Source organism: Dryobates pubescens, chromosome 17 (assembly GCF_014839835.1).
Source record: "Dryobates pubescens isolate bDryPub1 chromosome 17, bDryPub1.pri, whole genome shotgun sequence".
In the NCBI taxonomy this organism is placed as follows: Eukaryota; Metazoa; Chordata; class Aves; order Piciformes; family Picidae; genus Dryobates; species Dryobates pubescens.
The window spans coordinates 8,085,165-8,108,584 of NC_071628.1; the positions used below are offsets into that span (position 1 = coordinate 8,085,165).

General features: G+C 39.8%; 1 protein-coding gene across 8 annotated transcripts in view; it reads right to left on the reverse strand.

The window, feature by feature from the left end:
* Positions 1 to 23,420, reverse strand: part of MEGF11 (multiple EGF like domains 11) — a 298,911-nt gene that overhangs the window by 227,314 nt on the left and 48,177 nt on the right. For 7 of the 8 annotated variants that reach the window (XM_009903880.2, XM_054169251.1, XM_054169254.1 and 4 more), the window contains exons 1-2: positions 5,818 to 5,917; positions 1,742 to 1,865 (exon numbers count right to left, since the gene is read on the reverse strand). In XM_009903880.2, coding sequence (XP_009902182.1) covers positions 1,742 to 1,857 — 116 coding nt within the window. In that variant the 5' untranslated portion in view covers positions 1,858 to 1,865; positions 5,818 to 5,917. Of the gene's footprint in view, positions 1 to 1,741; positions 1,866 to 5,817; positions 5,918 to 23,420 lie in introns of those variants that run through there. The other variant, XM_054169250.1, reaches the window with a different exon arrangement.

Sequence of the window (23,420 nt, forward strand, 5' to 3'; positions counted from 1 at the left end):
GAGATCTCAGAACAATACTAAGAATTTACATTCTCCTTCCTAAAACTCTACTTATTGATGTTACAGGTACTATATGAAGTTGTCTGATTATAATGAACGTGCCCAGGTCTCTCACATGATACAGGAACACAACTCTCATTGACTTGTTAGCATCAGTCATTATATAACCCTGCAGTAACTGTGAGGACTGCTTAAGAGACTCATAATCTTAGGTTCTGATCTGGTAACAAGCTCTACTTTATCAGATCCACAATATCTCCACAGATTGATACTGAAATTATTCTAGGCAGGGTCAAGACCCAGGAATTAGATCCTCCAAGGTATTATATGGATTGTCTTAATCCTCCAAGTGATTTCTTTTTCATCAGTGGGTCTGCTGATGTGATTAAGCCCTGTGAGATTGCACCCCTAAGGTCATAATGAAGTATTTGCTTGGAGGGTCTGATTGGCTTGAAATCGAAGGCTGCACTATTGCTGCCCTGCTTGCCATGCCCCCTCCAGATAAGCCAAGATTCTGCTAGATGCTGCTTTTGCCCTTTACCACAGTTTGCTGAGTCTGACAATAATGTTTTTACATCTGCTAATGCCAAAATGCAAAACATTTGCATTGCTCATTAATGTAAAACACTAACACTCACAAATCCTGATTATTATTTTATGATCCTGTTTGTTATCCAGCAATTGCCCTAACAATCTTTTCCCTTTGATTTATTAACATCTAAGTAACAAAGTCATCTTGGTCAGTACAAGCAATCAATTTTGGTATTTAATTTTTGTTTCTCCTTGATTGGGTCTCTAGGTTGCTGACTTTCTTCAGACAAAATCAATATTTTATTCCTGTGCTCTGAATGCACTTCACCTCACCACACAGGCTGCAAATTTTATTCCTGTATGGTCTTTGCCTTGCAGTTGCATTACCTACAGTTAATTCTCTAATTAAGGTCTCTAAAATCAAAGCATAGGGCCATTAAAGTACATTTCCATTTTTGCTCTTGTTGAGGGGTTTGTTTTACTGAACTGTACAGCAATTCACATTTGTATGGAACTAAACCACAGAACAGAACTGGAAATTTAGCAAGTTAAACTTCAGAGCACAGGAACTTTAGCTTCTGCAAACAGACCCTGCATGACTCTGAGCCCTATCAAAGCTAGTGGGCTTCTGTGTACTCAGAAATGTCCTGCACAGATCCACTTTTAGGACTAAGACACTAACAATAGAGAGAACAAGAATTACCAGGGCCTTTAATTCTCAGCTTTCATGAAGCTACTCTTTGATGCTGACACAAATTTGGCAGATACAGCCACAAAGTTCAGGACATACAGAAGAAGCCTGCATGTTGCAGCAGGAAGATGTTAAAACTTAGCAGAAATCTCAAATAGCCTTGCTTGACAACACCCAGCTAAAAGCAAGAATAAGGCCACCACTTCTCTAGGTCTATCCATGGTAAGTGAAAATAAGTCTGTGCAGTCCCCTAGCTGCAACTATGGAGGAGCTTTCCAAAGTACAGCTGAGCAGAAGGTAACACAAGGGTACGTGTTCTGCAGCTCAAGTTTTAGAACCAGTTCTTTGGGATGATCCAAATCCTCAGGCACTCAGGAGTACCATCTCTGGCATGTAAATCCATGCTCTTCTGTGAGGCAGGGTGGTATTTATCAAATTATGGCTCTTACTGGCTTTTTAAATGTAAAAATCTGAAACAGCTTGCAAAAAAAAAAAAAAGAATAAATTGATATACATTACCTTTCCCAATGGCTGCAAACATTTGGATCATCTGGGTTTAGGGCCAGAGTAGTTTCGAGCAGAAAAGACAGAAGAAGCCCTTTTAGAATCCACGTGAATAACATATGTGCCACCATTGTTGTATCTAGATAAAGGAAATACAGGCATTAAAGATAATTCTGAAGAAAACCTCCTTCTAGGCCTTTCCATCCTTGCTTTTGTACAAATCCAAATCCTGTAGAGTTATTTACAAACTGAAATATCTGCAATAGCATCAGCTCAACAGTGAAATAGTTGAAAAGCACAAAAGCATTCTAAACACAATTTATACATTTAAACCTACTAAACCTGGCAAACTTGATGAGTAAATTATCCAAGATATTGGCAGCCCCAATGCTTCTTCCTAAGAACATTTCTGATGCTAATAATTTTTACAGCTGTCTGCTGAACTGACAAATAACTGGGGTATTAAAGCAATCTATTCTTCCATCAACCTATAGGCAAATGGATGAATACCCAAATACCCCCTTTGATTTATTTAAATGGGGTTTAAATGTGTCAATACAGTAAGGTAGATCCGAGACATATGCTTATTACGTGAATGAAGGAAAATCAATTCACACTTCAGCTCTTAGATGGGGAATCACTTAGAATGACAGAGGTCAGCATGTTGAGTCACATTATGCAGAACAACAAACATTAAATAAAAATATCTGCACTGAAGTTGGAAATAAATTGTACAAAACTCATTTGGTGTGGTCGCTTCATCATCATCCAGTTCATCTATTAAATGTACTGACTTGTACCTAGTTATTGCTCACTTGAAACCAAAGTCATGGTGTTTGCCTAGAGGTCCTCAGTGATATCAGCAAAAAACACAAAATAAATAGGAAATACAAAGCTACTTTTCAATGTACCTGCATTGGATGTGTTGCTCTTTTAAGCATTAAGCCAGGAAGAAGTATTTTTAAACATCCATTTCAGGCATTTACATTGTCACAAAATCCACCATTCAAATCCAAAATCCCATAAATTATTCCTGGCAAAAAGACTGCCCTAAAAATAGATTGAATCTTCATATGTTCATCTAAAAAAACACATGGCTCCTTGCCTCATAGCCCAGAACAGCAAAAGGGATGTTAAGGGGTTTGCTCTTCACGGCACTGATATACAGCCCAGCATAAAGAAGCCATCACAAAGCAGAATGAGCAGCAGAGGGATACCCAGGAAAGCAGAAATTGCCTCCTGATTCAAAGCCTTCTTAGCTAGTTCAAGGACACCCATTGCCTTTAGTGGATTCGAAGTCAAGATCCCAATGGGAGTAATAGCTCATCTTTTATATTGTTCCTAGAGCTCTGCTAAACCCAAAGATAGGTCTTAAGCCATGTAAGTCATATTAATGTTAATTAACATGATTGAATGGTAATGCTCCTCATGAAATGGATTTAAGTCTATGAGTGGCCATTCCCTACCTGCAGGCTGTTTCAAAGTCCCATGGCAACAATGCAAAAGCTTACTCTGGAAATTAATAGGGCTGGTGAGACAGGAACATGAGAGATGGCTCTGTTTATTGAAGACTTTCACCACACTTATCCTAGGCACTGATTCTCTGTGGAGGAAAAGTATCTTGAGCAACTGATCTGCAAGTGGTCACAGGTCAAAAGTTATGCAAATCAAATGCTCAAAACCTCAGAGCTTGTATGAAAGTAGAACTGAAGTTTTCAGAGAATCATGAGCACAGGTTGCTCAAAGCCTGGTTTTAAACATGTACCAACAGATGTGAACTACCCAGGTATGAGGCTCAACAAAATGACAGAGTGCCCTTTCTCAAAAACATCTTCAAAATATCTTTAACTTATTCCACTGGCTACCATTTGAATAATACCAAAGTACAGAGAACAAGTTCTTCTGAGTGCAATTCACCCTCTTTCTCCATTTCCTACATATTCAGTACATGGTAAGGCTGACCAGATAGGACTAGAGGAAAGCCTGCTGCTGAATGACAGAAATGGCCAAAGCAAAACTGCTTCAGGAAATAAAATTATTAAAGGGTGTGTGAGTATGATAAGCCAAAACACAGCTCTGTGCTCCATTTGTTAACTTATGAATACATCAACAGCCAGGGTTTATCCCTAAATTAATTAGGGGCAGAACACTGGCCTGACCTCTGCCCAGAAAGAATGAGGGTTTTTGCTTTTAACCCAACCAGTCTCATATTTGAATTCTGTAGTTCTCAGAGATCTCAATTTGTTCTTAAGAAAACAATGTTTCACTTTAGGTTTGAAACCAGACACACACCAAAGAATTATTTATAAGCCTTAAGAGCACACAGAATATTTGTTTGCAATGTATCTGAAAGAGGTTCAAAATGGTTTTCTAAACTTTTACTGCTAATGCTATTTTGTTATTTGTTTATAAACAAACTGCTTTGTGCAATTAATTTTCAGACTCTGTAAGTTAGATCATACATCAAAAACATCCAACCCTCCAAATACAGCAGAACCTCATTCATCTCAAGTGTCCCTTTTTCTAACCCTAATGAAATATTTCATTTTGATCACTGTTAATAGAAAAGACCTCATACCAAAATGGAGTGGTTGCTATTACAAGATTCAGAACAAAACTCTAAAAGCAGGAGCACAAATGTTAAGAACCACTATCAAAAAATAATCCAGTATGACATCTACTAAGGGGGGTTTCCAGCTTTTAATCCTCACCATAATACATTTAACATGTGTGTTTAACATTTGGAACATATTCTCCAAGGAGGCAGAATCAGCCCTTCAGGGGGACAATGCCTGCAACTTCCTTAAAGACAGAGCCCAATTACATGAACATTTCCAGTGTCTCCCCTGTGACTCTTCTGAGGACAGGCAGCCTTTTGAGCTTCACAAGAAAATAAATTACAGATAGGGCCTCTGTGTAACCCCTTAATGGACTCTCATTTTTTGTCACTCCAGGTCATTTTTTGTCTCTCCAGGTCATTTTTTGTCTCTCTCCTTTTTTGTTTTGAGGAGCAAAAGAAGTCAGTTCAGGTACAATCTGGCAAGGAAGAGAGTCTTTTGATCCAAAAGACAAGTTGGTGTTTTTTCACAAGTGTCTCACTCTCTGTTAATTATAACTGATTAGGTTAGGTGTCTGTTACTGATGAAGCCATTCTCGCACACCTTGCTCTTTCAGAATATACTTCAGTCACTGCTTCCATCAACAAAGAAAGGAAATACACTTTCACTGCTAAGTCCCAAATTTTAGCTATAGCAAAACCGGGAGGTAGCAAATCATTGATTTGTCTGTAGATTCACTTTACAGTTTGTTCTTTTTTTTCTTTCCCCCAAGGAAACTGTGCTGAGGTTTGCAAAGAGACTAGATGTAGATGATCCTTTAAACTGGATGAAATACACAGAAACCTGGGTAGAAGTGGATTTCTTCCTCTCCTTTGCCATTTGTACAACACAGGCTGAGGACAACAGGACCACACAAGATTTGGACCCACATGAAAAGAGAATATGACCCCAAAGAAACCTTGCTGGGTAAAGCAAGCATCCCCTAAAGCTTTCTCTAGGTGTTGAGGAACTGGTGTTTGTAATACTCTTGTGAAAGAGGACTGGTATGGCTTGAGAAAAAAAAACAACAAACAAACCAAAACCACAGATTAAGTTTCTCCTCTGCTTCTTTGGATGACACACTACACAATTTAACTAAAAATTACCATTAGAGAATTTCCTGACCAGGGCCAGAATTAGTGAAACCTTTTGACACTTCTGTCACAAAATATTTCATCGCATGATGCTGACATGAAATTCAAACAGAATTTTCAGTCCATGACAAAGTTCTAGATGGAATGCTTTTCTCTTAATTTAGGACTAAATGAGTTCCAAATGAGACAAAATCCCCTTATTTGGTGTCCAGCTGTAATCAGAGAAAACATTTACAAAAGTGTTTTTTACCAGCATGCAATATACTGAAACCCATAGATACTTTCGAAGGCCCCTCCTTTAGATGCCTAAATGTATATGTAGCTGATTAACCCAGTCTGATTTTTCCCCACACACTTCCATGCAATGCATTGAATGATGACACTAAAAAAAAAATCTTACCTCAAAGTGCTAAGAATTCCTAATGGATTCTGTTTTTACAGGCTATCAGCACATAAAGCCTCACAGCTCATTAACAGGAGAGCAGAAGAAAGTTTTTTGGGAGTTGCTTGGCCCCTATGAGCAATCAGTGAGAAAAACAGAAAACATAGAAGGTCAAAGAAAATGTTTGGGGGAGTGGAAACAAGCTAAGGCAGAAATGCAATAAATCATTCTAAATAATTACATATCATGAGGTAACTATGCTATATCAGACCAAAGTCCACTATGCTGCTCCCATCAAGTGACCAGGAAAGAGTGTAAGAAGGTAGGAGAAGCCCAGCATGGTGGGGAGTTGGAAGGGACCTTTGGGGATCATCTAGTCCAACCTCCCTGCTCAAGCAAAATCACAACATCCAGGTCAGTTTGGAATCTCTCCAGAGAAGGAGACTCCACAACTTCTCTGGACAGCCTGTTCCAGTGCTCCAGCACCCTCATGGCAAAAAAGTTTCTCCTCACATTCAGATAGAACCTCCCAGGGTCCAGTTTGTGCCTGTAGCCCCTTGTCCTGTTAGTGGGCACCACTGATAGGAGTTTGGCCTCAAAACCCCTTCCCTTGTAAAACACCCCTTTTAAATCCTTTTGGCTTCAAGCAACTTGAAACTTTGTGACTCCCTCAGCCATGAATGATTGCTTTGTGTTTAATAGCATTTGATGGCTTCTGTTTCAATTATTTTTTGATTCATTAAAAGGTAAAATTCAACCCTCTCAATTTAAATTACAGTGTCCACAACCTCGTGACAGTCTCACATCTTAGTCATGTACTGTATAAAATAATTCCTTTGCTTTTGGTCTGCCTCATCAATTTTATTTGATGCCACCTTGTTCCTCTCTTAGAAATCAATCACTGGCTCTCAGACTTTTTTTCCTATCACTTCCTGTCACATAAACAACATTCTGTTTACATATAGACTTCTTCTGTAATATCCCAACATGAAAGTTCTGTTTCTTTCTGGAGGTTAGATGAAAGACCTCAGTAAAAGCCTTCTGGAAACCCATCTGGATCTTCTCAGTGTTTATTTGAAGAAGCCTTAATAATTTATGAAGCATTTACAAAGACATGTTGATTGCATTGTATTTTTTGAGTGGTCACCCAATTCTGTTCTTAATTATCATTTCTACCGAAGAGCAAAATCTAGGTGCCTCATAACTAAAACTTATTCTTGTATCTGCATGTGTGCAACTGAGGAAAATGCAAGAGAATAGTTAAGCCAGAAAACAAAAAAGTTGGATTTCACTGAAGAAGCATTAAAGTGACTGAGTGTTTGCTGATTACACTATTTTAGTCTCTAAGTAGTAGCAAGCTTCCAACAAGCTGCCCTCTGTGGCATTCCTTTTTCTCATCCCATCTGAAATTTTCATGATAGTTTAGGGAAGGGATCATTTAAACACATACTTCATTTGGCTCTACATCAGATTTTGTTAGAAACAAGCTGTTATGAAAGCTAAATGAGGCCATGAGTTTCAAAACTGATCAGGATTTTTTTTGATACTTCCACTTATGATTAATAACTTGAGATACCATGAAAGGGATGAATAATATGTAGAGCTCAGAATTCATGCTGAAAAACAGGTTGTTTTTGTCTGGGCAGTCAAGAACTAAACCTCTCAAACTCTTTAGTCACCTCTAAAGGTTGTGGTCATGACCAATAGAAATATTGATGATGACAGTTTGGGGTTTTGTTTGGTTGTGAATGAAAATATAAAGCTGTTCTAAACAGATAAACACTTCCAGGAAGGATCAAGTACTGAATACAAAAGCTCTGACAATGTGATTCTTATCAGCTGAGCACAGAGAAATTCCAGTGACAGAATCACAGAATGGTCTGGGTTGGAAAGGGCCTCCAAAGGTCTTCTAGTCCAACCCTCTCTGCAGTAAGCAGGGGCATCCTCAACTAGATCAGCTTGCCCAGAGCCCTGTCAAGCCTCACCTTGAATATCTCAAATGATGGGGTCTCAACTACCACCCTGGGCAACCTGTTTCAATGTTCCATTACCCTCATAGGAAGAACAAACAGAAACCCCAGACCAGGCAATCCAGGCAATTAGTTTAGTTATGCATGATGAAATATGCTTATCAAGAAAAAGGCTGTTGTGTGTGCCTAGGATTCAAAGAACTTGAGTTCAAATCATCCTGTCAAAGACTTAAGGCACAACACTGGGTTAGCAAAGTGGACCAGACTGAGATAATTCAAATTCCACCCAAGTTCTGTACCTAGTATTTTCTGTAGGCTAGCTCTGAGCCTTCAGAGACACCTAACCACCATATGACACCAGGCCTAGAAACTCCAAGTGATGTTTAGGACATACAAGTTCTCAAAGTCTCAGTGTCTTCAACACAAAAGAGGAGAAGAGGACTGACAAACCCACCAGGTGCTATAAGAACACGCATATTGGAAACGGAAGTGATTAGATACCGAAGAAGCAATATATAAACACATTGGTATTCGAGGAAATCAATCAGCCACTCGAGGAAATCAACTAGATTTCTAGATCTGTGATTCTGTGATCTTTAAGGTCCTTTCCAAACCAAACCATTCTGTGATCAACCCACAAAGAAATGCAGACACTCTTATTTCATCAGCACTTACATAAACTTCATACCCATGCAAGCTCATGCAAAGCACAAGCTCTAATCCAAAAAGCTATTATTCATTACAGCACTAAATTTCTTTTTCCTTAAATAATTGAATACTTAATCAATAGCCCAGCAGAAATATAATGAAAATATTGCATTAACAACACCTAAAAACATTGCTGAAACTCTGCCCAAACACAGATAATTGCTGGCTCTGTTTCAGAAAGGTCAGCTTGGAAAAATATTATCTGTGATTTGCTGCCCATAATTTTGTACTTGCACCGAACTACCAGTGTAGAATTGGAAGCCAGCCCTTTGAACATTTGGCCCTTTAAGTTATTAATCCAAACTCAAGTCCACCCAAACGCTAGTGTTGCTTGTAGTGCCTCAGCTCTGAACTGATCTTCCAAGCCCTGCCAGTTAGGACAGGGGCATGGCTGACATTCCACCGGCACTTTCTGCCAAAAGCAAGCTGGTGTTGGCAGGCTTCAAAGACAAAATCCTGGTACCCTGCAGTATTTCAACAGAAGACAGCCTCCTGCAAGCTAAGAAATCCTCCCGGGGCAGTCATCTCTGAACCCTCTCAATTAAAATATGGTAAACAAGGGAAGGCAGACACTTTGTGCATTTGTCTGCTCAATGCTGCTACTCTGATCTCACCATCTGACCTGTGCCATAAGGGGTTGGCAAAGAAAGCCAACCAGTGCTTCAGTAGTGTCCCTTGTACTGATCCCAGTCTTTCTGCATAGTAGAATTTTAAAGCTGCCGAAACTGTGTGGGTAGTCATGTTCTCTCCTGATTTAACAGTATCTTTATATTCACTATCCCATGCATTTTTCAGATATTCCCTCACATACACTACTTCAGAAGGGAAAGTAAGCTGACACGCATCAAATAGCTGATCTCCTGAGAACCCAAGTTAGCTTGCTTACATACAGCCACCCACCTAATCCGTGTTCAAGATGTCAAATACAACATATGCTTCCTTAGACACTTAGGGCAACAAAGAACTTGTATCCCCCCAACACCCAAGATAAATAAAGCAGCTGAAGTGTTGCAGGCATGCCCATATGAGCAATAATTTTTCTAAGTATTTAGTCAAAAAAAACCCCCAACAAACCCCCAATCATTTATTCCAAAGGAATTCTTTTACAGCATTTAAAGAGTGCGCATGAAGTTGATTTGAAAATGAGAATAATGAGCAATGAAATACCAGGATGTTCAATGCACAGGCAGTGAAATAAATTAAGGATGATGCTGTGAAAGTGCTGTGGAAGTCAGGAGGAAAAAAAAAAAAAAAAAGCCCAGTTTGAAAATGTTGAATATGCTCTACGGTTATATTTTTAAAAATTACTTCTATTTGTCAAGAACAATTGGCCTCTTCTTTTCGTCTTCATTTATCTCAGAGGAAAATAAAATGAAACAAACAGCAAAAAAAGTCCCAAGTACAGTGAACAGCTGAGCCAGGGACAAATTAAGTAACACAGATTGATGGCTGTTGATCTACAGCAGTACAATCACATCCCAATGCTACATCTCATCTTTCATTTAAAGACCCGTCTCTTCTTTTCCAGAAACAGTGCAGTATTTATGGGAGAAGGCTGATTTGCAAGCTTTGGAGCCGCACTGAGAATCCAGATTCTGCTGTTCCAATTTGGCTTTAATGTTGGTGAATGCCTTGAACTTTCAAGGTAGTAATCCAAATAAAATGAAACTGAACACTGGAATAAAATGAACACTGAAACTAAACATGTATTTTCAAAAAGTGCTGCAGGCAGGGCAAAGCTTTTTATCTTCAGTTTCTTCATAAGACACTAAGGAAATAACGTTTGCTTCCACTGCAAACCCCACTGGTCCAATAGCATGTGTCTTCATCTGGGTTTTCCCAGTGCTTTATCCTCCCTGGCATTCTCTGTTACAACAGCACTCAGATGTTCTCTTCCTGTATTCAATTTCCTCTTAGCCTTTTGAAATCTTAATCTAAAATTTTTTAACTCCATAGCTATTAAAGACATTGACTGCCCCATATAGAATATCACTTCTTCTATGAATGCCTGCTAAGTATAAAATAAATGTTAAATCAATTTTTAGATTTCTAATGGCTTAAGAATTAGAGTAGCCACTTATAAACTGCCAATTTTACTTGAAATATGAGAGGATTCTTCAGAAGCTGCAATAAGCTTTTGTGCTTTCCTGTGCTTCTTACAGGGCACATCTGGAACACTATCAATATTGGCGGAATGGTACTCGGTTCAATCATGTCAAAGCTAAAAGCCTGAAGTTGGGAGTCCATGTAATTTATATGCCTATCAGAGCATGCACAAGTGTCTGTCTGTATGAGAGTCAGGCTGGTTTTGTAGGAGCCTAAAAACAGCCACAGGCACTTAGGTTCAGGCATCCAACATGGAAAATAGTCTGAACAGATGTGGTCTTCTCTAGGACAGAAAGCTGATGCCATCGAGAAAGTCACAGTGTGTGAACAAGGTTTGTGCTAGTAACCCAAAACACCTCTACAGGAAGTTCAAAATGGGGGTTGGACTAGGTGACCTGGAAAGGTCCCTTCCCACCCAAACCATTCACGATTCTTTGATTCAAAGTGCTCCAGACCAGGTTGGATGAAGTTCAGAGCAATCTGGTCTAGCAGAAGCTGTCCTTGCTCACGGTGTAAGGGTGGAACTAGATGGTCTTTAAGGTCCTTTCCAACCCAGCCCATTCCATGACTCTATACATATCAAAAGGTAAGGTCAGATTTATGTCCTAACAAAGGCCTGACTCCATGTCAAGGCAAGACTCAGACACACACCAAATCCCTTTCCATGTTCTGATTCCTCAGTGAATCCAGCTCAAATGTGGAAGGACAAGTGCTAGCCAAAAGGGCTGGCTGCAAGGCTCAGGAAAACAGCAAAATGTCTCTGCAATGTAAACTCAAATTCCCATCTTTTGGCCACTCACCACTGGCTGTAGACTTTCAAACTAGATAGCCAAAGACAGTCAGCATGAATAATCTTCATTCAGCTATGGAGCGGTACCCAGCTGTATTTGCACTAAGATGGGTCTCAATGGATTGAGAAGGGCAACAGCAGCATCTGCAAATGCTCTTTCATCACAAGTCTTACACTTCCGTGTCTGTTTTCTCCTCTGCAAAGCAGGTCTGTGGCCAAAATTCCCAGCAGATCCAGTCTCCCAATATATCCTCATCTTTCCAGGAACCATCACAGACACTGTTAGAGCAATAACTAGAGAGATAAATGAGACCATGACCCCAGTCTTATTTAATTTTACATCACCACTATGCAAAGCTCTTGACTTTGCTGTCTCCATGACCTACTTTATCTATTGTTTATTTCTTTTTTTTTTTTTTCTTTTTTCCAGGAAATTGTTCATTAAGAATGAAAGCACCTGGCTTACAGTAACAGGGCACTGTGCAAAATATCTGTCATCAAGATGTGAGAGGAACATTCATAAATGCATCAGAAAGAGCAAACCCACAAAGAACTGAGGGACTGCAGGGGAGTGTCATATGTAGAATGAATACAAAGATGATGTAAGGGTCAAAAATCTCTAACTGCTGTAGATGGCTGGACTCCAGAGTTCACTGTGCCAGTCTGTATCTGCAGAGAATTTGGATCTACCAGCCCTGTCATCGGATACAGATGGTACTGGAGCTACTCAGGTTAGAGCTAGTATTTTCCTCTGGCAGAAAAACAGTAGCTAGAAAAACCACTATGGACAAAAGCAGATCTGAGTAACTGGTGCATGCAACTACCTTGGCTTCTTCTTCTCCCTCCTCCTAAATCTGGCACTGAAGACTTACTTAACTACTGTGAGAAAAATAAAGAGTTTATGGGGTAATTGTATGGCTTAACTTCAACCTTTTTACAGATGTATTCATTTTTTTTTCCACAGGTTAAGCTCAGTTTCCTCTCTGTATTCTTCTCTCATCAACATCATATATGTACCATCTGCTAAGTCCTCTTACTGAGCCCTCCCTATAGCTTGCTCTCAGACAGCCCTCAGATGGTCAAGAGAACACTTCCCTGCTAGTGCTTTATTAACCCCTCTGCAGAGGCATAAAAATCAGAACTTAGAAGTTACTTGTACATTTTTTTAACTTAGTGTAACATAAGCTTAATGCAGCTTACTCTTTACTGAGAGTATCTAAGCAGATATCACTTACAGCTCTGGGGTATTACAGTGATGAGGATGCTACAGAAACAAGCAGAAAACAACACTTGTGAACCAAGCACACTTGTCAGCCAAGGGCCAGGTGTATACTCAGCTGTCCTTGTCTCAGTCTTACCCCTGGTCAAATGGACAAGTCCTTCCCTCCCTTCTTTCTCTGACTGTCCTCCAGAGAGTTGTCCATAAATGCACAACGAGATGGTTAACTGGATTTCAGTTATTTTTCATAACTGATGCTGCCCAGTCTCACCTACTGAGGAATAAAACCCCTCATCCTATGCCAAAGTAGACACCAGACAGAAATGAAGTATCAATACAAGTGTTGCTTGTTTATTTGTTTAAATCTGGAGCCCACCCACAGGACCAGTCATTCTTTTTTCAGACTCCTTCAATCCTTTGGTTTACTAACTAGCAAGTGAAACACCAGGTTGGAGTAGGAATGAGTAGGTGGGAACCAGAGCAGTCAGATGCTCTTGGAACAACATTGAAAATCTGAAAACTGGAAGCTGATTTTAAAAAATTATAGTAAACAATTCTCTTTTTCCCACCAGATATTTCTTTTTTAAAAATACTGACTCTGACCATCCTGAAAAGAGGTTTTAGTGAGGTGGGTGTTGGTCTCTTCTTTCAAGTAACCAGCAAGAGGATGAGAAGAAATGGACTCAAACTGTGCCACAGGAGGTTTTGATGATCCTTGGGGTCTCTTCCAACCTTGGTTATACTGTGATACTGTGATTAAATATTAGGAGCAATTTCTTTACTGAAAGAGTGGCCAGGCATTGAAACAGGCTGCCTAGGGAGGTGGTGCAGTCACCATCCCTGGAGATGTTCAAAAACCGTGTAGACATGACACTCCAGGCATGGTTTAATGGCCATAGTGGTGCCGGGTTAACAGTCAGACTTGCTGATCTCAGAAGTATTTTCCAACCTTTATGATTCTAGGATTCTATTTCATCTGTCTTTAACTTCCACCTCAGAGGGATTTAGTAAAAATATTCTCTTCAAACCTTAGAGCATCTCATTGAAAAGAAGCACAAAATGCCAGCTGGAAATATAGATATCAGTTTAGCTCTGAAAGATGTTCACACTTTGCAACTTAAACAAAATATTTACTAGTAACATCTCACCTTATTATCATGAATTGAGAGCAAATTGACATTTCACACAACTGAGTAGGCTAATCACATACACAGACACGTACTCTAAAACCCAGGCTTTTCATGTTCTTAAGTATAAGCAATTAAGGGTAAGAGTAACATTTCATAATTATGTCATTGATCTAAATTCCTTTTCATTTCTCTGTGAAAGCACTGAACTTACATAAGACATCTGAGATTGTTTCTCTCAGATGCACATTTGTTCTCAGCAAATACTCAGCTTGTGACTTGTTGGGTTTGGTGGTGTGGTTTCCTTTCCTTTTCTTTAGGTTTTGCTTTCACAAGAAATTCAAATTTTGAAAGTCTGAGTCTATCATTAACTTTGAAGAAAGTACTAAAAACTCAGTTTATATGTATATATGTATAAAAAAATCATAGGGAGCTATGGGAAATCGTGCATTAGGCTGGCCTACTAATTAACATCAACTATGCCGTATTACTTCCACTATTCAAAAGTATCCGCCTACAGATCTAAAATCTTTGCAGAATTATTATAATCAGGAGGAAAAAATCCCAAATCTCTTTCCTCTTTCATGTGGAGCCACACAGAATGCACTTCTTCAGATTTCAAAGTCCATTAAAACATCACCTTTGAAAACAGATGCACAATCAGGCCCAGGAGTGATTTATGCAGGAGAGATGCTCAGAACTGCCAGGAACTATTCATGTTCAAAGTACCCCCAGCAGGCTCAGCTAGGTCCAGTTTGTATCACATATAATTAGGATTCTTCAGACCATAAAAATCAATAATATAATTAGTAAATGATATGTTATTTTCTCAGAATCTTGCTACAACTTATCTGTCTTTGATCAAGCAAAGCTGACTGCTAATGACATTTCATGTTAATTAATGAAAATACATGTGATAAGAAGTTCTTTGGAGAATTATCTAATTATGGACCAGAAAAATGAAGTGTGTAATAACTGTAATTTATGTTTCTCTCAATGACTATTCTTTGGGATATTCTAAGAGACAGTAGGATTACAGGTCATCTTTGGCTACATGTCTTCCTCTCCTACAGACACACCTGCTTGAACTGGTGTGTGTATGACAGATGACCCAGTGCACTAATGAGTTCAGACTCATTTGTAATACCAGAGTCTGCAGGTAAATTCTTCCTCAGCAGTAGGACAGCACCAGCAGAATATCTGATGAAATTCACTTATCTTTTGACAGCAGATGATTGACAGCAAACCATCCTGACTGAAGTTACTGACAAAACAAATAACAGAAGCTGGGGAGATGAAGCAGGAATTTCAAAGGAGTGACTACAACCCTCAGAGAAGAATGATTACAGAAGGCCAAAGTATTTCATAATCTCAGAGGAATGCAACATTTTGCTACCAATCACTTTGACTGCCTGAGACCTCAGCTATTGAGGAATATTTACATTTAAAATATTCCAATTTGATGGAACATATCTAACTAACTCTTCATGATTGTCAGGCACATGGAGGAGGGCGAAAGGAAATTTTTCATTGTTATAAAATGCCGTGGGATTCCCCAGAAACATTGCAGCAGGTTTAATATGTTTGGCTATAAACTAGAGAGGAAGGGGAGAATAAATGCATTGTGTTAACACCATAGGGCAGCTTCTATAGTTAATGTCATGGCAATTAGCTCCCATTTCCCAAGACATTTTGGCTCTGTTAATACATATATCCTAATGCTCTTGCTTAATATTAGCTACATACAGTAAATGAACCCCTCAGTTTGGGGAAACTATTCCTCCAATAATCATACAAAGCAGCATAATAACATTCAGAAATGTTAAATCTTCTTACAGAAGCTCTACTAATTCCTTTTAGGACATGCTCCATAGTTCAGTGGCACACTGTTGTCAGTAAGAGTGGGGAAGACTGAACTTAAAATTAAATTAAGGCTTTCAATGATCTAAATTCCACGGAAAAATAAGAGAGAGATGGGGGCGGGGGGATAATACTAATCTTGCTGCATCTCTTGCGGTTTGGTTTAGCTTGAAAGACAAAGTGTGAAAGTGCTGAGAGCAGGATGTTGGCTAAATAGGTGCCACTTGTACTTGCCCCAGATGTGATGGAGCTGGCGTGCTGCTCAATACAAAGTGATTAATGATTGCTTGCAATCAGCCCTAGAAATCAATTGGCATTGAGTGACATAATGATGCTATGACATCATAAAGCCTCACATCTGATGCTTGTTCTTGGACAGATTTCTTCTAACACTACCATTTTTGGCTCTGTGCGTGGACTCAAAAAAAAAAGGGGGCTTTATGATGTTCATGAATATACAAGAGAGATTTCTATCTATTTCTTTCTGCCAAATTTCATTTTCCTCTTCACTCCTGACCTTTCCCATCATCTCTCTTTGGGAGTTTGATGCCCTTCTTGTGTTAGGGGCCCCAGAACTGGACGCAGTGCTCCAGGTGGAGCCTCACAATAGCAAAATAAAGGGGCAGAATCACCTGCCTTATCCTAGAGTTCACACTTCTTTTCATGCAGCCCAGGATACAGTTAGCCTCCTTGGCTGCAAGTGCACAATGCCAACATCAGTGACCACTTGCACAAGCAGGAAAGGACAGGCTGGCATGTGCCAGGGACCCAGGCACCAGCTGATGCATTTGAAGTAAATGATAGTTTAAGTCTTAGTAAAAGACAGAACAACATCGTAACTGTCAGAGCAATTTTCCACATCAGCAGTTTAACACCTGAACTATTGCTTGGTTTTGCAACTGAACTATTCCCAGTTTCTATCAGTTCAGCTCTGAATCAACATCAGTCCTGAGATGTGTCATAAACAACATTTGCCTGAAAGAGTCAAACCTACTGCCAGGGAGGGGGAGACTGAGTGAGGAAACAGTGCTTCCCTAAAAATAATAATAATAAAGAAGTTCGTTCATTTCCTGTAAACAACTGGGTTGTAAATAACCCTGTGCTTGACAGTGTAACATCAGTCCTTCTCTGACAGCATCATAAAGATCGAGTAATTAATTGTAATTAAATGCTACCATAATTTCCACCTTTGCATATGAATATAATCTGTTCCCATCTATCTAAGGATTGCAGCAGGAAAGAGAACATTCTTGTGCCTTCTACTTTTTCACTGGAACAATTGGCTAAACAACTTGTCAGGTAATTGTAAAGGTTTGTCATAGCTCAATAGCAGCACACAAAGAAAGTTTGATTTTGAAAGGAAAAAAAAATAGATAACTTATTTAATATCCTAATTCTCCAGATTCCAAACAGTTTAATTATTTCCGTGGTCTAAGAGAAATCAAAAGCAAATTGTGAGGTGTAAAAGAATAATTTCTTTCCAATGGTTAATCCTTCAAAAAGCCACAGGGAAAGAGACTCAGGATGTAGAAATCATTAATGGAAGAGTGATTGCTGAGTTCTATTCCTAGAAACAAAGAAACAAAGCTACAGCTGGCTCACAAGCAGGTACGTTCTGGCTGACCTACCGTGAGGACCGCTGCTTGCGAAGTGACTCTGAAAAGGCTCCATCAGAATCTAATCAAACTGCTGTTGTGAGGAAGATGAAGCTTGACTATAATTTTCTGGGAAATACTCTTTACATGGTTTCAGGCACACTTGTCTACCTAATGTCTTTCTTCAAGATGTTTAGATTTGTAGCTGTTTGCATTCTCATGAAGCTGTCCCTAAAGAACCAAGTGAATATGTCACACACACCACCACTTCTTCAGTGCCCAGGCAGGAGGAACAGCAGGCAGTGCTCTGCTGACACCTGACTCCAAAGCTTGGGCAGGTAGTGAAGATCTGTGTTGGACTCGGATGATGTCTGGAGGTCCCTTCCAACCCCTAACATTCTGTGATCACACATGAAGCTCACAAAAGTGTGAAACCCAGCCCCTAGCAAAAATATTAGTAGACACAAGGCAAAGAAAGCACCAACTGCAAATCCAAACTATAAAGGAAAAAAAGAAAGAGGAAAAAAAAAAAAAAAAAAGAGAGAGAAAATTCTTACAGAAGCCTAAAGCTTCCCACAGCTCTGTTGGTTGGAACCCAGCATCCAGCTGTCCTCATTACTGGTACAGAAAACAATGCTTACTCCATGACCTTGCAGCACATGGATTCTGGCACAGAATCTTGAGGATGCTTAGCGTCTGTGGAGTTGCTTGCAGGATGTTATGCAGAAGGAATAGAGCTCTAAGACTGGTATCTTTAACTTGGTTTATTTTATCTTACTAATAAGGAGTCCTGTAGAGTACTGGAAGCCAGCAAATCCACATGTATGAACTATTCCTCTTTTTGATGTGGGTGGTAATGCAAAAGTTATTAGGCATCAGGCAAGCAAGAGGAAACAGGGACAAATAAATGACTGAAAGTAGAGGTAATTGTGCACTTATTTGGATTAGACACAGACCACAAATGAACTCTCTTGCCACTTGTTTTCTCCTAAGAGAGATCTCATTTTCCCAGCTTTAATTTAATCATGGGAAAAATATGTCAAGTATTGATTATAACTGGAAACTAAAGTCTCCTACAAGCATGTACACGTTAGCACTACCACTGACATGACCTGGAATGAATCCTTTGTTTGCCTTTCTTTATTCTGATTCCCACTTCTAACAGCTTGTCTTATACAGAACAGCATGTTCAAACTTGTAAACATCAGGTTTGGTGATGAAAAACTCCAGGAGGAAATCTGTTAAAAACCATTTAATTTATGTTGCTTGCAATGCTAAGTGTAACTAAAAGACACATCTTACAAAGAAAAGCAGAAATGAGGGGGGGTGGAATAAATAAAAAAGCAGAAATCCAGCGAATTGTGAAAGCAGAATGCAAGGAAGCCTCCAAGGAAGTGCTGTATATCAACGCTGATTTCCATTTATTGCAGTCTGAAATAATATTGCAGACAAGTCTAGAGGCAGGAGAATTCGGCAGAAGCACTTGTGAAAATCCTAAAATGGTGCTGGTTGTTCGTGACCAGCTGAGAAAGAAAAGAAACAAGCGGCACACATCTACAGTGCTTTAGATGGCAAAGCAGGAACAGGACATTAACAGATGAAAGATCCTCTGCCAATCCCCCTACACCTTCTCACCCCAGGCCACGCTCTCTGCCCTTCAGCCTTTTGTCTCTTCCAGATCACACTGATGTCATGTTTTGAGAACATTAGAGAGGCAATATGGAGCTTGACTTCACCTAAGAAAGTTCTCAGGACTTAAAAGATTTCCTATTCTACTTTGAAATAAATGCAGACCTTTTAGAGGAGAAGCTGTGGCAAATGCTATTGCCACTTATGTATATTATCATAGCATATAGGCCCTTAAACTCATTTATAGAGGCAAAGGTTCAAAATCTTGACCTGAATCAAGAACAGGTCAGGAAAACAGGTCATTTGAAGCTGAGTCTGTTCCCTTCCAAATGCTGGTGGTGGGTGATGAACATCCTTTGTCCTTTTGACCAGAAAGCGACCCTTGTCAAAAACATCACGCATGCTTTGATAAAAAGACAGCTTCATATATTGGCACCTTCTGACTGTGAAAATATTACCAATTAGCACTGCCCATTCCTCATTATGATCTCTGATTGCATCCCTACTGGGACTTCTCTTTCCAGTGGGACACTCCTAGATGTGCACATTCCCACAGCAGCCCACAGAGCAGAATTTGCTTACCTTTCTGCATGAGCTGCCTGACATCTCTCTGTCAGAAGAGTTAATTCACTGTGCCTTGCTTTCTGCCTGTCTGCTTCTCACCAATTAGTGTCCTGTCAGGGTATAAACCTCACACAACTGTAGGCTCTGTCTTGTAAAACTATTCTGCTTACAACCAGTATTATCAAATCTAGAAAAGTTTCCATGGTGCTGGTGTATTTTGAAGGTGATATGACACTTTTTTTTGCTTTCTCCCTATAAAGCAAGTCACAAGGCTCTTCTACCAAACTCCAAGCAAAACCAACCACACTTCTAGAACCTTGACCCGACGAACACAAAGCCAACAACGGGATGCTCCTTTTGCTTCACAGCTTAGTAGTCTTAGTTTAAATCTAAGGTTACACAGCCTGGGTTTACACATAGGTTCTGACTGGGAACAAGCATGGATTAACACCATTCTTCCTAAACCTGCACTTATCAAACGTGATCTCTACATTCAGTGGGAGATGCCTGCCAAGCTTCATCAACCACAAAAAGGTAGTAAGGCAATAGTTTTCAGCAAATGCTTGGTCCTCAAATCAGACAGAAGAGTTCTTGAGTCCACAGGCTCTGAAGGCTCCTTCACCACTGATTTCACTTCATGATGCACAGTATGCACACCTCCCATTTTAACCATACTGATATCAGCAGATGGTGTGAACACAGCCTGGAAGCATCTCCTAGCTTGGGCTTATTGTCACAAAAACTGGACTAGAATCTCTACAGCTACTTGTGCCCAGTTCTTTGTCTCTGTTTTGACTGATGAACAGGTCACTGGGCATCTTTGCAAAATAATACTGCTATGGAGTGGGTTGATAGGCACAAATTTTATTACACAGTTCATAAATCTGTGTGTCTCTGTCTTCTGGGCCAGAAACACTACTGTCATCAACCTGCACCATTTGCTGTTAAATTTTCTTCCCAGTGCATGTTTCTACTCCATGGGATTTACACTTCTTCTTGCTCCTATTTTGCCCAGAAACATTTGTTCTCTCCAAAGCTATTCTGACCTTCTGAATATATTATTTTCCTCTTTCTCCAAATCAGAATGTAATCTACATAGTCCTTCAATACACTTTATTATCCATGTTCATTGTATTTTCTTAGCAAACACACTGAATGTCAAAATCTGACCCAAAACATTGTCCCAAAGATACAAAACAAAGAACAGCCAGTCATAAATTCTGATTTTATACAGACACTTGCTGGAAACCACCTGGAATAACAAATCATTTTCCTCCAACTGCTCCAGTCACCTATAAGAAGGAGGGAAAGTTCCTGAACATTCTGCCCATGGTTTTGGTGTGAATTACTAAGTAATGACATTGTTAGAGCCTTTAGTGTTCGCTGCTCCTCTAGCACCTGTCCAGTCAACGCCTGACAGAAGAAGATAAATATATTTATAATACACAGCAAAGTGAATAACAAAGAGTTTATAAAGTTGTCTCTGACAAACCTGACAAGTCATAGATGGCAGCTTTAATCAGCTCCCTGCTGAGCCTGGGAAATTGGAGGGAACAGAGCACTGACCTATCTGATGAATTTCTGAAGGAAGGTTAAAGTTTTGTTTACTTTTTTTTAATGGGAAGAGGTACCAAGTTCTAAGACCTTTGGATGAAAGGAAGATTCCTGCACAAGAGCATTGCACACCATGCTTAACAGAGTAATTATTGGTTTACCTAAAAGTGATTATTATTTTTTAAATGAAGGCCTGATGTTACCCAGAGAAAAATACCTCTAAAGTTTAATACCACAAGTCACCACCATATGCTGAAAGCCTACTAGATACGATATTCACGTTCTGAATGTGGAAAATGCAGTAGAATATAGCTTAAAATTGATTTTTACAGGTCAATGATTCTTCAAACCACTGATTTTTATGGGTTTGGGGTTTTTTGAACAAGTGTTGGGCTCCTACTTGTTTCATATGGGAAGTAATTTTTTTCATGTGCATTTGCATAACTAATACTAAAAACACAAATTAACATGATGACCAATGATTTGATCTGGTATCTCTCTCCCTAGGTGATCCTGCTGTGGCAGGGGGGTTGGTCTAGATGAACTCTAGAGGTCCCTTCCAACCCCTAACTTTCTGTGATCTCAAACTTATTATTTCTAATTTGTTATTTTGTGGTATGTATAAAATCTTTGCCATTGGTTTTACAAACAATTGAACACCTACTCTCTTAAAAATAAGCTCCTTGGAGTCAAGTACTCTACATTGGTGAAGCCACACATTGAGTACTGGGTTCAGTTTTGGGGCCCTGAGGTGCTGAAGTGTGTCCAGAGACAAAGAAAGGGCAACAAAGGTGGTGAAGGGTCTGAAGAACAGGTCTTGTGAGGAGTGGCTAAGGGAACTGGGGTTCTTCAGCCTGGACAAAAGGAGGCTGAGAGGAGACCTTCTTACCCTCTACAGCTCCCTGAAAAGATGTGGGAGCCAGGTGGGAACTGGTCTCTTCTCCCAAGGAGCATGTGATAGTATGAGAGCAAATGGCCCCAAGTTGCACTATGGGGAGGTTTAGGTTGGATTTTAGAAGAAACTTCTGCACTCAAAGAATTCCAAATGCTGGAACAGCTGAATCCACATCCCTGGAGCCATTTTAAAGAAGCAGAGAAGCGGTGCTGGTGAACATGGTTTAGCATCAGACTTGGTAGTTAGGTAATGATTGGACTTCATCTTAAAGATCTTTTCCAACCTTTTCTCCAACCAAAAATCTGATGGTTGAGAGATCCAGCAGCACTTTCCAAGATGTTTCACCCTATGATTTACACTCTCCTGCAGCCATGACCCAAACTGACACCACAGATGACTGTGGTTTTCTAAAAAGACAAAACTGTTTTCTGATTAACAGTATCCCATCACAAAGCTATCTGCTCCTATTGCCAGCTCAAGTGTCTGCTCCATATTAATAGCTGACAGAGACCTAACAAGAATTTAGGAAGGTTAGTAAATCAAGACCTATGAGATTTTCACAGCAGAGAAACCTGCACAGCTTTTGCTTATTTATAAGCAAATTTACAAACCATTCTCTGCCCACTAACTTTCAGAAAATGGACCCAGAGCTTTCAATCACCACCACAGGTACAACTCCCACACTTCCAAAGCTGTTTGCTGAACTATTCACTATGTACGTCACTGTAGAACGTTTCAAGGAACGGTGAAGGAACTGAAGTATTGATTTTTGCCAGAATAGGCTAGGATACACCTGAATGTCCACCAAAACCACCTCCACCAATAAAGTAGTTCCATGTTTAAGTTTGTTTTTTTACTTTCCTTACACTTCTACTTCAACAACTTCTACTTGGCTTTTGAAATTTGGTTGTGGGCCTGGGCAGTGCAGCTTACACTTGTTGTTCAGCTAGCATTAAATGAACTTTATACTTGTGGCAGAGAGACCTGGTGCTGTTTAGCCTGGAGAAGATCTGACTTCTCAATACTTAGCAAGAGCTAAAGGATGGGGGGCAAGAGGATGGGGCCAGACTCTTTTCAGACTTGCCACAGGCACAACAGGAACTGAGGAGGTTCTATCTGAATGTGAGGAGAGATGACTTTGGTCTTCTCCGAAGTGACTCCAAACCTGCCTGGACATTGTAATCCTGGGCAAGCTGCTGTGGGTGATCCTTCTCTATCAGGAGGTTTGGACCAGATGACCTCCAGGAGTCCCTTCCAACCCCAAACCTGCTAGGATTCAGTATGTAATGTATATACATAAACATGAGCACAATGGAACCAATTTCTTCTGGCTAGCATCAGTGGAATTGATCAGCTGGACCATTTATTTACTGGGAAGATGACAATGAAAGATGACTCTCACTGACGTAAGAGTGTTTCCAGGACTGTCATAAGGGAAAAGCACTGACCATAACTGTATCTCTTCTACTCAGACCTGTTTGGGTAAGAAATCTTTCAGATGCTTTAATGGTACGGAAAAATTGTTTACACTTGCCCCTCAAGAGATAAGGCTGTGCGGTGTTCTCACAGGGAAGGGATCTGAGGATCAGGAGGTAGCAGCACAT